This window comes from Mycteria americana, chromosome 16 (genome assembly GCF_035582795.1).
Source record: "Mycteria americana isolate JAX WOST 10 ecotype Jacksonville Zoo and Gardens chromosome 16, USCA_MyAme_1.0, whole genome shotgun sequence".
Classification (NCBI taxonomy): Eukaryota; Metazoa; Chordata; class Aves; order Ciconiiformes; family Ciconiidae; genus Mycteria; species Mycteria americana.
Genome location: NC_134380.1, coordinates 14,256,333 through 14,268,176, shown reverse-complemented (window position 1 = coordinate 14,268,176; position 11,844 = coordinate 14,256,333). Strand labels below are relative to the sequence as shown.

Below are 11,844 nucleotides of genomic sequence, written 5' to 3'. Positions count from 1 at the left end.
AGCCTCGGTGCACTCGGGGCTGGGGTCTGCCCCGGCCTCGGTGCGAGGGGGGCGAGGCTGCAGAGCGGCGCCGGACGGACGCCCCCACCCGAGGCTGGGTCTGGCGGAGGACAAGCGCACCGCAGGCGCGCGAGCGCCGGGTCCTCAAGCACGCGCTGCCTGGCCCCAGCCCCGGGCGAGGGCGAGGGCAGGCCAGGCAAGAAGGGCTCCAGCCCCTGCCTGGCCAGCAGGGCAGGGCGGCCGAGCGGCTGCCCCTCGCCCACGGGCCCGTTCTCTGTCATTGGTATGAGGCACAATCCCTGAAGAGCCCAGCAGCTGTTGGGCGCTGGTGAGTTTTGGCCAAGCAGAAGCAGGGGGCGTTTGGGGAGGCTGGGAAGCAGAGGGGGGATGCCAGGCTGCCCTGGGGTCAGTGGAGGGGCACGTGGGGCCAGAGGCACTAAGGGAGGACAGGGCCTCGCTGTGCTAAACCCGCGCCTCCCCTTGCCCCTTGCAGGAGAGGCTGGGAGCACGCCAGCCCCCTGCCCCCAGCACAGGCCCCGCCGCAGTGTGGTCACTGGCCCCCCCAGCCCCGTAAGCTCTGTGAGCAGGCACAGAGCCAGAAGGCCGGATGCCCTGTCCTCCCCAGGACAGCGCAGTCCTGCTCCCAGAGGCCCGTAAGGGACAGGGCTGAGGGAGGGAAGGGCAGAGAACTCGTGGCCAGTAGGGCAGTGGGAAGACAGCAAAAAAAACCCCCAAACCAACAGTGCAGAGGGGACAAGAGGCCCAAGAATATCCCATAGGTAACGGAGGTGCTGAGAACGGGGGTGAGAGAGGAAAGGGGAGTCTGGGGCTGGCTGGCCACAGGCACTGGCAAGGCACGGGAGTGGGGACGAGGGGTAGGGGGGGCAGCGCTGGCCCCAGACAGCAGAGCGGGGTTCTGGGATCTCAGCAGTGACCCGCACGCTCCCCCCCCCGGGGCGAGGCAGGGTCCTGTCCCTCCTACTCAGGTGATCACTTTGATCCCAAAATATTTGCGCAGCTGTTCCAGGAAGACAAAGGTGAGGACGGTGTGAGGAATGAGCCGGATGGCAGCAGGAACGAAGCCCTGGAAGGGAACAGCGAGAACGGGGAGAGTCAGCGTGTGGCTGGCCCTGGGCTTCCCCGTCAGGGCCAAGGGTGCCCAGCAGCCCAACCCACGGGGAGCGGCAGGAGCTTGCAAGCGTGGGGGAGCGGCTGGCTGGGCATGCAGCGCGAGCTCCGAGGAGCTGGGGCCTTGGTGGCAGGCAGAGACTGCCACAGCGGTGAGGGAGGCACCGCAGCCATCGCTGTGCACACAGAGCTCAGCATCATGCATCAACCCCTCTGCCCCCAAACACATCAGTGCTGGCATCACCACTACGTAGGGAGAATCTCAGCAGAAGCCCGGGTCAGATCCCACAGCCCCCGGTTCAGAAGGGGGTTGGATGCTGCCTGGGGAAGACGAGCAGACAGGCTGTAACAGGGAAAATGCCTGACTGGCAGCATCTGGAAGAAACCTTGGGTTTGAAACCCCTTTTCAGGGGCCCTCCCAGCAGTGAGACTGAACATATGGGTGACTGCACCAAGCCCAGGCATTAGGGCCCAAGAGCTGACCAGTGTCTGCTGGTCAGTAACATCCAACGAGTGCTGGAGCACCGCTGCCCGTACCTGCGTTCCCATTTGGGAACCCAATGGGTGCAACAGGGCAGCTGCTGCGGTGCCTGGACCCAGGCGGCAAGCCCAGAAGAGGCCAAGGCTCGCAATAACGCTCCAGGGCCAAGCCGGGGACTGGCAGACGAGGGCCTGACGCAGGAAGCAGTCAGGCTGCCAGCAGCGGAGCCTGGAAGGCTCCTGCCCCAGAACTGTTCTGGACCTTACCCTCTGCTCCCAGCCAGTCTCCCCAGGCTCCACCCTACCGGCCCATCCCACGCCTCCCCAGCCAGGTACCTTGTAGAAGGCGAGGGGGCCGAGCTTGGCAGTTTCCATGGCACAGTGGGTAACACCCTGGAGCGAGAGGGAGAGGGATGAGGAGGCGCTGGGAGGCAGAAGCCGGTGCACAAAGGGGACGGGACCGGCAGCAACGAGGTGGGCAGGACGGGCTACTCACCCGGTACTCGCCCTGGGAGTTCATGAGGCGGGTCTTGAGCACGTCCAGGGGCTGGCACAGGAATGTGGCGCATCCACCCTGGGGAGAGTCAGTGGGGGTCAGCAGCTCCAGCTCACAGAGGAGACCCAGGTGCCAGCGACTGCCACGGTCACTGGAGGGGCCCAGGGCCCCGCCTGCACCCAACCCCACGCTGGGAGCCCCACAGGAGCCTCTGTGCCCAGCTCTGCTTCATCAGAGTCCTGAGGCAGCTCTGGCAGCCTCAGCCTGGGGTCCTGAGCCCAGCTGCAGGCAAACCTAGTCCCAATCCTGCCTCCCCACACCCAGCCCTGCTCACAGCGATGAAGCTGGCGAGGAAGTGAGTGAAGATGTTGTCTGACAGCAATCCAGTCGCGAGAACCAGCTGCTTGGCCTGGTCATAACAGGAGAGCTGCAGAGACATGGCATATTAGTGACACATCCTCCCTCCTCGCCATGCCAGGGACTGCCCCTGTCCCTACCCCAGGCACCTACTGCCCAGCAGAGCTGTCCTACCTGCCCAACAGTAACTAGGGCCCCTCGGCTGGATGCCATCGTAGCTCCCGAGAAGAGTTTCTTCAAGCCCTCTGTGGACAGACAGATTGGGATCAGCACAGCCCTGGGACATTACGCACGCTGCCTTCCCCTCGGGAGCTTCCTTCCCTGCCCGGTCTGTGTCCCAGACTCCTCATACAACAGTGCTTAAAACACACAACAGCAAACATACTTCAGGAAGGAGAGTCCTTCAGGACAGCCCTACCTCCTGCCTGCTGCTGTTCATTCCCCTTCCCACCTGCTCCACCCTCTTGTGCGTTTTCATAGTGGCTCCCGGCAGGTCTCTCCTTTCCACAGCAGTACAGGCAGCCTGCCAGGCCCTGCCTGGCCGGTGCCCCAACCAGATGTTGCGGAGGTGCTGGGCCCTGCCCCACCCTCGGCTCCCCTGGCCCCACGGCCGCCCTCCGTCCCCTCTCCCTGCCCCAGCCGAGTGAGCACCCGCGGCAGCTCCCAGACGGAGCTCCCCGGGCCACTCCTGCCACGGCCCCCCCGTGTCAGCCAGGACAGCCCGGGCGGGCTCACCCTACCCGGCTGGCACGGCCTCACCTTCCCGGAGGACGCGGTACATGCCGTCCAGGGCATGGGAATAGCTGGAAGGAGCGAGAGGGGAAGGCGTCAGGGCCTGAGCCTCCCCAGCACCCCGGCAGCACCACCGCCCCGCGTGGGCGGCCGCCCGCAGCTCCCGGGGCCGCGGCCACGGCCCCGCCGCCCCCGGGCACGGAGCCGCGCCGCCGGGGCGGTGCTGCCCCCCCGCGGCCACACGGCCCCCCGGAGCCCCGGCCCCGGCCCCCCGGAGTCCCGGCCCCACTGCCCCGGCCCCCCAGAGCCCCGGCCCCCACTCACTTGCGCCGCAGGGCGGGCGGCTGCTTCACGTCGTTCTGCATCCTGCAAGGCAGAGCACCAGAGGGTGAGGCGGGGGCCAGGGCCCCCCTGTCGCCCCCCAGCACCGGGGGCCCGGGGCAAGCTCAGGGCGGCGGGCAGAGGCCCCGCAGACCGACTGCGTCGGCTGTTCGCAAAGGGACAAGAAAGCTGCCTCCAGCCCCAGACGCCCCCGGAGGGCCACGCCGGGGGCTGGGGCCTGGGGCTGTCCCGCTGAACGGCAGAACAACTCTGGGCCTTCTGGGGACAGAGCTCCCCGCCGGGACTGGGCCACTAACCACGGGGCAGCCTGGTCAGGAGAGAAGTCGGGAACACGGGGAGCACCCCGCCATCCCAATGGCTGCCGCACGCCAGCCACAAGCCTCCCTCACCAGCAGCACCGGGACGCGGGCAGAACTGACCTGACGTTCACCATGTCTGCCGGGGTCCCCACGAACCCGCCGGTGAAACCTGCGGCCGGAGAAGAGCCGGGGTCAGGGGGCTCCCCCAGCCTGAGGGAGCCCAGGGCTGGGGGACCTGCTCCCTCGCTCACCTCCCACTGCACCCAGCAGCACTTTCTGGTAGAAGGGGGGAGGCCCCTGGCTGCCCTGGCCCAAGCGGTCCCTCGCGGTCTCGTAGATGGCAAAGCGAGTCAAGGAATACGTCATCTGGAGGAGAGGGAGAATGAGCCGCTGTGCCCCGCCGGGCGCCTGCCTCCTCGGCCCCCACGGCTCAGGGCAGCCTGTCAGCTCCAGCCCCGCTGCCAGACGGGAGAGCAGCGTCACGCAGCAGGAGCTCTGTGCTGGCCTCGGGGGACCAGAGGCTGTCAGGGCACAGCGGCACTCACCTGCCGGCACAGCGAGGCGCTGAGCCCGTTGTAGAGAGCCAGGAAGCCATCGGTGCGGATCACACGCATCGCCATCCCCATCATCCGCATCTTCACCTCCTGCTGCGTCTGCAGGTGGACCTGGGGCAGAGTCCGGCAGCGTCAGCGCACCAGCCCAGTGCTGGGACTGGGCAGAAACGGGAGAGTGCAGGGCAGCGGAGCAGGGATGGCCACCCCGAGTGCTCGTCAGGGTAACTCATTAGCACTTGCACAGGAGCTTCCATGCAAACGGCAATAGCTCCGGGCTCCCCACACCTAAGCAGTACTTGGAAACTGGCCCAGCCTGGCATCAGAGCGGTGGAGGCTGGCAGGAGAAGGGGGAGTGCCGAGACGCCTGCCCACAGTCCCTCCCAGGCGCCTGCCCAGCTCGCTGGCCTCACAGCACGCCCCAAGATGAAGTGTAGCGCCTGCTCTTCCAAGAAAGGCCCTGGGCCACGTTGGGACGGGGAGGATCCAGAAGCACGTGAGCAAGCAAGCAACCAGTGTGGGTTTGCTTGCAGGGTCCACGAGGCCGGCAAATTCATGACCTCCTGCTGCCCTACACCCTCGCCACACGAGGCAGCAGGCCTCCAGAAGCAACTTCCCCTCCTCCCCAGCCGCAGGAATCGCAGAGCTAGGAAGACAACCCCGCAGCCCTGCTCACCAGCTCCGAATCGCTCCCTGCCACCGCCAGGCACAGCCCGGGTGTCCGGGTGCTCCCCTCCCCACCCGCAGCAGCCCAACGCTTCCCACCATCACCAGAGGAAGCGGCAGCAGGACTGTGCAGGGGCTGGCCGGGACGGCGGAGCCATGTCGGCTGGTGCCGGAGCACGTTCTGAGTGCACCCGCCCGGCCCCACGCTGCAAAGATCACGTGTGGGTCAAAGGCCCCAGAAGATAAAATTAAAGAGAGCAAAGGGCCGCAGCGGGGACCAGGCCTGGCTCCCGTTACAGAAGCCCCAGCACAGCCGGGGCGTGGGACACGCAGCAGGACGCTGGGAACAGCCTCTGTCTCCCGTGTGGGGCAGCAGCGGGGGTGCAGGGAAGGGACCCGCCTTCGACCCTGGAGGGCGGATTTCAGACGTCAGGGATCACAGCTCGTGGTGTGCCGCGGAGCTGGGCGAGCGGCTGCCGTGCAGCCTGGGGCAGAGGGACCGGGTGAGCAGGTACGCCAGAGCCACGCCTGGAAGCACTCTGCTGCCAGCCCGTCCCAGGGCCACAGGAAGGGCAGGCAGGCAGGCAGGCAGGCAGGGGAGGAGCTGGCCAGCACTGTGGTCACTGCTGCAGGGCCGGCAGCCCCGTGGGCGGCCAGTGGCTGCGCAGTGCCGGTCAGGGGTTCCGGCAGGGGCGTGAGCACCCTCCGGCCGGGCTGGCTGCGGCCTTCTGCCGGGGCCAAGGTCCAGAGGTGCAGCAAAGTGCCCTTGGCCCCCTGCCCGGCCAGACCCTGAGGCCCCTCGTGCTTCCCCACACCTGCTGCAGGGGAGCTCTGGGCCAAAGGCAGGTCCGCGTTCAGTATTCAGGTGTGAACCCTCTGGCAAAACCAGCCGGCTGGCCTGGGCTGCTCACGGCCACAGGGCATGCAGGGGTGACGTATCCACGGGGGATAGTGCATGGGGATGCAGCCCAAAAGTCACACCCATTGCGCCGGCTCAGAGACAGGCAGACCTAGAGGCATGTGCCAGACTAATTCCCCTTCTTAGCGCCTTGCCAGGGCATCCTACACGAGCTCCCACGGGCTGCCAGCCACCTCTGCTGGGCAGACGGGGCCAGCTGGGCATGGCAACAGGCCGAGCACCGGGGAAGCGGCATCCCCCTGCCAGCACTGGCTCCTTTCCTGGGCCTGCGCCCGGCGCATCTTCCCCTCTCTCCACGCGGTGGGGTGAGAAGGGGCTGCCTGTCCCGAGCCTCGCCCACGGGCATGGCCCTGGGCACGGCAGGGCCTGGCCTGGGCTCGCTCTCCCGCTCCCCCTCCGCAGCCTGCCCGGCTGCCAGGCTCGTCGCTGCTTGGCCGGCACACAAGGCTCCGGGCAGCGCTGGCATTCGCCCCGTCCGTGGGTGCTGGCAGTGCAGGGCTGCGCGCGGCGCTCTTTGTGTGAGAGCGGGGATGCCAGGCCATCCGCGGAGCCTAGGTGACATCTTGGCCCGAGGACGCGGAGCCCAGTGGGCCCGCGTCCAACGCCGCGAGCCCTGGAGCCACCGCCGTGCCTCATGCAGGCACCTGGGCAGGGCTGGCCAGGGCGTCCTCCACTGCCCCCGCACCCCACAGCCCCTAGGGCCGGCACCCCGAGCTCCCCAGCGCCCTCAGCCCCGCAGCCCCGAGCCGTGTCCCCTCAGGCCCACACCCGTCCCCTCGCACGCCTGCACCCGCCCCTGGGCTGGGCCAACGTCCCCTCAGCCCTGTCCCCGCGGTCCCCCCCCGCCCCTGTCCCCTCACCGCCGTGCCCCGGGCCCCACAGCCGCCTGCCTCCTCCCCGAGCCCAGGGCCACGTCCCCGCGTCCTCGGTCCCCTCACAGCCGTGTCCCCTCTCCTCCCCGAGCCCTGGGCCACGTCCCCGCGTCCTCGCTCCCCTCACAGCCGCCAACCGGCCCCTCAGAAACGGCCTCCCGGCATGCGTTTCCCCCGGTCCTCCACCCCTCAGATCCCATCCCCCGCTGCTCCGGTACCTCAGAGCCGCCTCTCCACAGCCGTTCCCCGGTCCCTCACAGCCTCTTCCCGCCCCTCCCGCAGCTGCTCCCGGCCCCTCAGACCCGCTTCCCGGCCCCCCACAGCCGGCCTTTCAGAACCGGCCCCTCTCAGCCGCTTCCCCCCCCCCCCCCCCAACTCCCGGTCCCGCTCCCGGTGTCCCCCCCCCCTTCCCTCCCACCTTCAGCAGGTCGAGCGGGTGGGTGCAGCAAGCGGCCCCGCACGAAGCGAGGCCGCCGAAATACCAGCGCGACACGCGCCGCTCCGCCATCGGCGCCGCTCTGCGCTAAGCCACGCCCCCCTCGGGGCAACGACACGCCCCCTCACGCCAAACCACGCCCCCTCCTTCGGTACCGGGGAAGGGGTGGCGGGACCGGAGGGGGGGGGTGGCAGGACCGGAGGGGGGGGGGGGTGGCGGGACCGGGGCCGCCATGACGAGCCCGGGGCCGGCGCGGCAGCTCCGCCGCGCCGCTCCTGCGGCGCGGCGGAGCTGCCGCGCCGGCCCCGGGCTCCAGATGCATGGTTTGGCTGCTCCGCAGACCGAGGAAAGCGCTTCACGCCGTTAATAATTAACGGTGAATAATTAACGGAGAGGTCAAACCATCCCGCTCGCAAAAACGTTGCGGAAGCGGCAGCACCGACGAGCGGCTCGAGGAGGGGGCCGCCGCATGGTATAGGCGGCAGGGGTACCGAGGTACGCGCCCCGTGGACGATCGGGCGGGGCTGATTTTTGGAGAGAGGAAGGGTTTTACAGGGTTTTTTTTTGGGGGGGATATTTATGAAGGTACAGTTCATTGCGATGACGGAACTAGACAGCAGCCCTGCCAAACCGGACAGCGTTCTCGCGACGGATCGCTTCGAGAGAGCATTCCCACCGCACGACTAGGGGATGTCTCGCACTCGGAAACGTCCGGACCCCGGCTCGGGCAGCGGCCGGTGCCCGGGCAGGCGGCAGCGGGGAAGGCTGCCGTCGCACCAGTCCCTCTGTGGTGAGACGGGGCTGCCTACTCCAGAACCACAGTCCCTCCTGCTGCCTCCAGCGCCGCTTTGATCTTCTCTGCTTCCTCCTTGGAGGCGTTAGCCTTGATCTCCTGCGGAAGGGACTCCACCAGCTTCTTTGCCTGCAGGAGGGACAAAGTACAAGACTAGTAAACTGGCTTTCACTAACCGGATTAACAGATTTCGAGCCATGAGCCTGACCTCTGCATAAGCAGACCACGGAAACTCACCGACTGGTCTGAAACCCAGGACTTTTACTTGAACTGCAGCACATCCTGCCGGAAGACATCTAAACCTGACCGCAAGTGATGACACGTCCACTATAGCCCTGGAAGACCTTTTTCAGCGAGTAATTGCCCGTAAATTCCTCCCACCACGTGCACGGTGCTCCCCGAGGTGCAGCCCCGGTCTGAGAAGGTGCCTGGGATGCACGCAGAGCCACCAGCAGTAACCTGCCAAGGCAGCTACCGGCCTGCGCTGGGTCGACTTTTTTCAGCGCAAATGTTTTGGTTCACATATTTCTGCCAGCGGGGAGGAGAGGCCGTCTCGGGGTTTGTACACGGCTGTGCAGGAACCCGCTGTACCGAGTAAAAAAGAGTTCCAGTACAGACTATGCTTGACAACACAGTCTTGATAGTTTCAGGACTTTTCATACAAAACGACTGGTACTACGCAGTACCACAATATTTAAGGCAAGCTGAAAAGCTGTTGAACTGATTTAAAGGGACTTCCTGCAGTTCTGCTGTACAGAAAGGGAAGGGAGCCCGGGAGGATAAGCCCCTGCTGCAGTCAGATGCTCTTGCTCTCACACCAAGCAGCAGCAACAAAGCTATTTGGCTCCTTAAAAACAAAGCCCGGGGAGGTTCCTATGGTGAAGAGCCGCTGCCGGCTCTCTGCCGTGTGGCACTGCAGGTATTTAGCACCCAACAGATTGACCATTGCTGACAGAAAGAAGGTTTTGTTGTTTTAATTCACATCAGGCGCAGTGACGATGTATCCGTGGTGGCAGAAAATGGTTTTTTTTGCTAGGGACGAGAAGGTCTAGCTGGCAGGCAAAGCTCGGCAGGGCAGGCACGCCGTCACTCACCAGAGCCCAGGACAGTATCCAGAAAGGAGCCTGTTCTGGCTTGCTGTGATGAGGACAGGCAACGCAACCAAGGTTATTCATTTAAGATCCTTGCTCACTAATGCTCAACTTCTGTTCTAAAGCAGCCTCGGTCAAAGGAAGCAGCTGTGCAGAACTCCCAGCAGGAGGAAGAGCAGAGCTCCCAGCAGGAGGAAGAGCAGGGCCCAAGCCAAGCCGGACCCGCACAGTCACAGCCTCAGGGCAGAGGCAACGCGTTTCCAATCCCAGCTCCGCGGAGCACACGAGAACGCCAGCCCAGGGCTGCTGAAGGCGCGAGGTAAGTGTCTGTTGGGCCGCCTCCGAACGAGCTTTCAGAGGTGCAAACGGACTCGAGTCTGGCTTGCGCTCACAACGCGCCTGTCTCATCAAGCAGTCATTTCTGTAGGGCTGACCTGTCCGAGTCGCACCAGCACACAACGTCCAAAGATTTTACTAGCAATGCTTTCTTCCAAATCATTAACAGCCTTGCAGGCCAAGAAGAGATTCCCTACAAGTCTCATTAAAAACACCCCAATCGGATGGCAATAAAATTTACAATAAAAACATATCAGCTATACTTTGAATACAACCTCTGCAGACAGAGCCAACCGTCAGCAGCAGTTCGGTTTGTGTGTGTGTGTGTTTTAACCAAAACACCAGGTTGGGTAAGTCACACTCGACAAAGTTTACCCGCAATAATCTGCATCTACCAACCTTGTAGCTGCATCGGAACTGTAACCAGCTTGTTTGACAGGTTCCACGTGCAAAGCCAAGTTGATTTAGCATTAGTTCTCCAGACAGGTTTTAATTATCCGCTGATCGTGTCCGTTACAGGGTTTTGGTATTTTATGTTTGCTTGGGACTGATAATGGATAAACAACTGCCAGATTAACCAGGCTGACAGTCAGTTAATTATCCCGGGGGCCAACAAACTCACGTGTCTGCCACCAGCGTTTCTCTGTTATTGAATTGTTTGCTTTGCAATATATCAATACGGATGGGCCAGAAGATTTTCTGCTAACCTGCTGATATCCCGGGCTACAAGTAAGAGCAGATTTTACAATGCTCAACATTTCTTCCTTGCAACTGGATAAACAGAAAGTGCTACTATTATCCCCAAGATATGAAAGCATCATCCAGTGGAGAACTGAAGCACGTTAAATGCTTCTGCAGTAGCAGCTGCATCACCCGTTCTTTGTTCTGAGCCTACGTCACTCCTCGAGGGCACGAACGAGCTCAGACCTATGTAGGACTGCGAAAGGCCCCTCTCCCCCGAGGAAAAAGGAGGAGGCATCACCTACAGAAAGAAGAGCTCTGAAAAGGAGGGGAAGCACGGACTGCAAGACGTGTGAATTAGAGAAACTCATCTAAATTCAGAAATATATTGGCCTTGAAAAAGATAAAAAGCTTTAGGGGAAGGCAAGCCAAATCCAGCTGTAGCAAGGAATCCTGGCTGCTCCCAAGTTCTGCAGGAACGCTCACAGCAGCTCTTAGATTTGGAGAAGCTACGGCCGGCATGGAGGACTTCGAGGTCTTTGCTCTGAGCCTCCTTCTTCATCCCACAGCTTCTGCTGGGGCTCAGTTGTTCGCCACACAGCAGAGCTGGGAGGGAACAGCCTTGTCTAACAAACGCCAGACAAACAGATGCAGCCGACTCCTGCTCTACACCTCGTCCACATCTTTGCACCGAGGCGTGCACACACAGAGTGTTCTCCTAAACACTGCAATCCAGGCTCCCTTTTGAACAGAGAACTGAGGCCGCCACTTGCAACACGCTTCGGAACCCGCCCGGGCTCGGGGGCGGCGCGGCCGGAGCCTCGGGCAGCCCCCTCCTCACCTGCACGAGGTTCACTCCCGGCACGAAGTTCTTCACCTCCTTGATCAGCTTCACCTTGTCCGCAGGCTTCAGCTCCGTCAGCCGGACGGTGAAATGCGTTTTCTCTTTCTTGAGCGGGATGTCCTCCTCCTCCTGGAAGCAGCCAGAGCTCGGTGAAGACACCCGGGCCGACGGCCCTCCTCCCCGCCCCGCCACGCGTGGGGACCCGCGAGGCCGACGCGGAGCCGCCGGGGCCCAACTCCCGACCCCCCCCGGAGATCCCGGTCGCTACCTGCGGAGCCGCCTGGGAGGGCAGGAGCGAGGCAGCGGCCGCCGCCGGCATCACCCCCACGTCCGGGATCTTCAGCGTCTCCTGCGGGAAGAGCAGCGGCACCGGCGGCCGGTGAGGCGGCGCACGCGGGCCGGGCGGGGCCGGGCCTCGCGGAGCCGGGCCGGGCCGGGCCTCGCCTCGCCACCCACCTTGAGGAGCGCGTTGAGGTCGGCCACCTCCAGCAGCGTCAGCCCCGCGATGTCCCGCACCAGCTGCCGCACCTTGGGCGAGTACTCCTTGGCGGCCGTGTCCAGCGGCGCCCCGGCCAGCGCCTCCGAGCGCCGCGCGCGGCCCGTGCCCAGCGCCCGCAGGCCGGCGGCGGGCGGCCCGGCCGCGGCCCAGCACCAGGCGGGCGGCGGGCGGCGGCGGGGCAGGCGTGGCGGCAGCGCGCGGGCGGCGGGCAGCATGGCGGCCGCAGAGGACACGGCGGCGCTCTGCCCCGCGCTCGATGGTCCCGGCGGCCCCCGCGCCGCGCCGGCCGCTCTAGGCCCCGGCGCCGCGTCTCGATGGTGGG

The 11,844-nt window shown here is 64.8% G+C and overlaps 2 protein-coding genes across 3 annotated transcripts; both read right to left on the bottom strand.

Annotated features, from left to right (window-relative positions):
* Window positions 1-841: 841 nt before the first annotated feature.
* Window positions 842-7,361, bottom strand: SLC25A10 (solute carrier family 25 member 10). Of its 2 annotated transcripts, none has more exons than XM_075518926.1 (11): window positions 7,261-7,361; window positions 4,380-4,499; window positions 4,086-4,200; window positions 3,955-4,003; window positions 3,518-3,559; window positions 3,221-3,264; window positions 2,636-2,706; window positions 2,439-2,531; window positions 2,105-2,182; window positions 1,945-2,001; window positions 842-1,084 (listed from the first exon to the last, which is right to left on the bottom strand). In XM_075518926.1, exons 1-11 carry the CDS (start codon window positions 7,348-7,350, stop codon window positions 983-985), a joined length of 861 nt encoding a protein of 286 aa, XP_075375041.1. In that variant the 5' UTR covers window positions 7,351-7,361; the 3' UTR covers window positions 842-982. The 2 variants fall into 2 exon arrangements, with proteins under 2 accessions (XP_075375041.1, XP_075375042.1); XM_075518927.1 differs by lacking the exon at window positions 842-1,084 and adding an exon at window positions 1,102-1,471.
* A 486-nt stretch (window positions 7,362-7,847) lies between these two features.
* MRPL12 (mitochondrial ribosomal protein L12) lies at window positions 7,848-11,756 on the bottom strand. The gene is made up of 4 exons (XM_075519104.1): window positions 11,480-11,756; window positions 11,292-11,372; window positions 11,021-11,152; window positions 7,848-8,200 (listed from the first exon to the last, which is right to left on the bottom strand). The coding sequence occupies exons 1-4, from the start codon at window positions 11,735-11,737 to the stop codon at window positions 8,084-8,086; spliced, it is 588 nt and encodes a 195-aa protein (XP_075375219.1). The 5' UTR covers window positions 11,738-11,756; the 3' UTR covers window positions 7,848-8,083.
* Window positions 11,757-11,844: the final 88 nt, after the last annotated feature.

Coding starts and splice junctions, on each gene's coding strand:
- SLC25A10 (XM_075518926.1), bottom strand. CDS start 7,350: ATGGCGGAGCGGCGCGTGTCGCGCTGGTATTTCGGCGGCCTCGCTTCG. Junction 3,265..3,517: donor CCGCCCGCCCTGCGGCGCAA/GTGAGTGGGGGC, acceptor CGCTCCTTCCAG/CTATTCCCATGCCCTGGACG. Junction 2,183..2,438: donor TCCTCGCCAGCTTCATCGCT/GTGAGCAGGGCT, acceptor GACTCTCCCCAG/GGTGGATGCGCCACATTCCT.
- MRPL12 (XM_075519104.1), bottom strand. CDS start 11,737: ATGCTGCCCGCCGCCCGCGCGCTGCCGCCACGCCTGCCCCGCCGCCGC. Junction 11,153..11,291: donor CCTCCCAGGCGGCTCCGCAG/GTAGCGACCGGG, acceptor GGCTGCTTCCAG/GAGGAGGAGGACATCCCGCT. Junction 8,201..11,020: donor CGGGAGTGAACCTCGTGCAG/GTGAGGAGGGGG, acceptor TCCCTCCTGCAG/GCAAAGAAGCTGGTGGAGTC.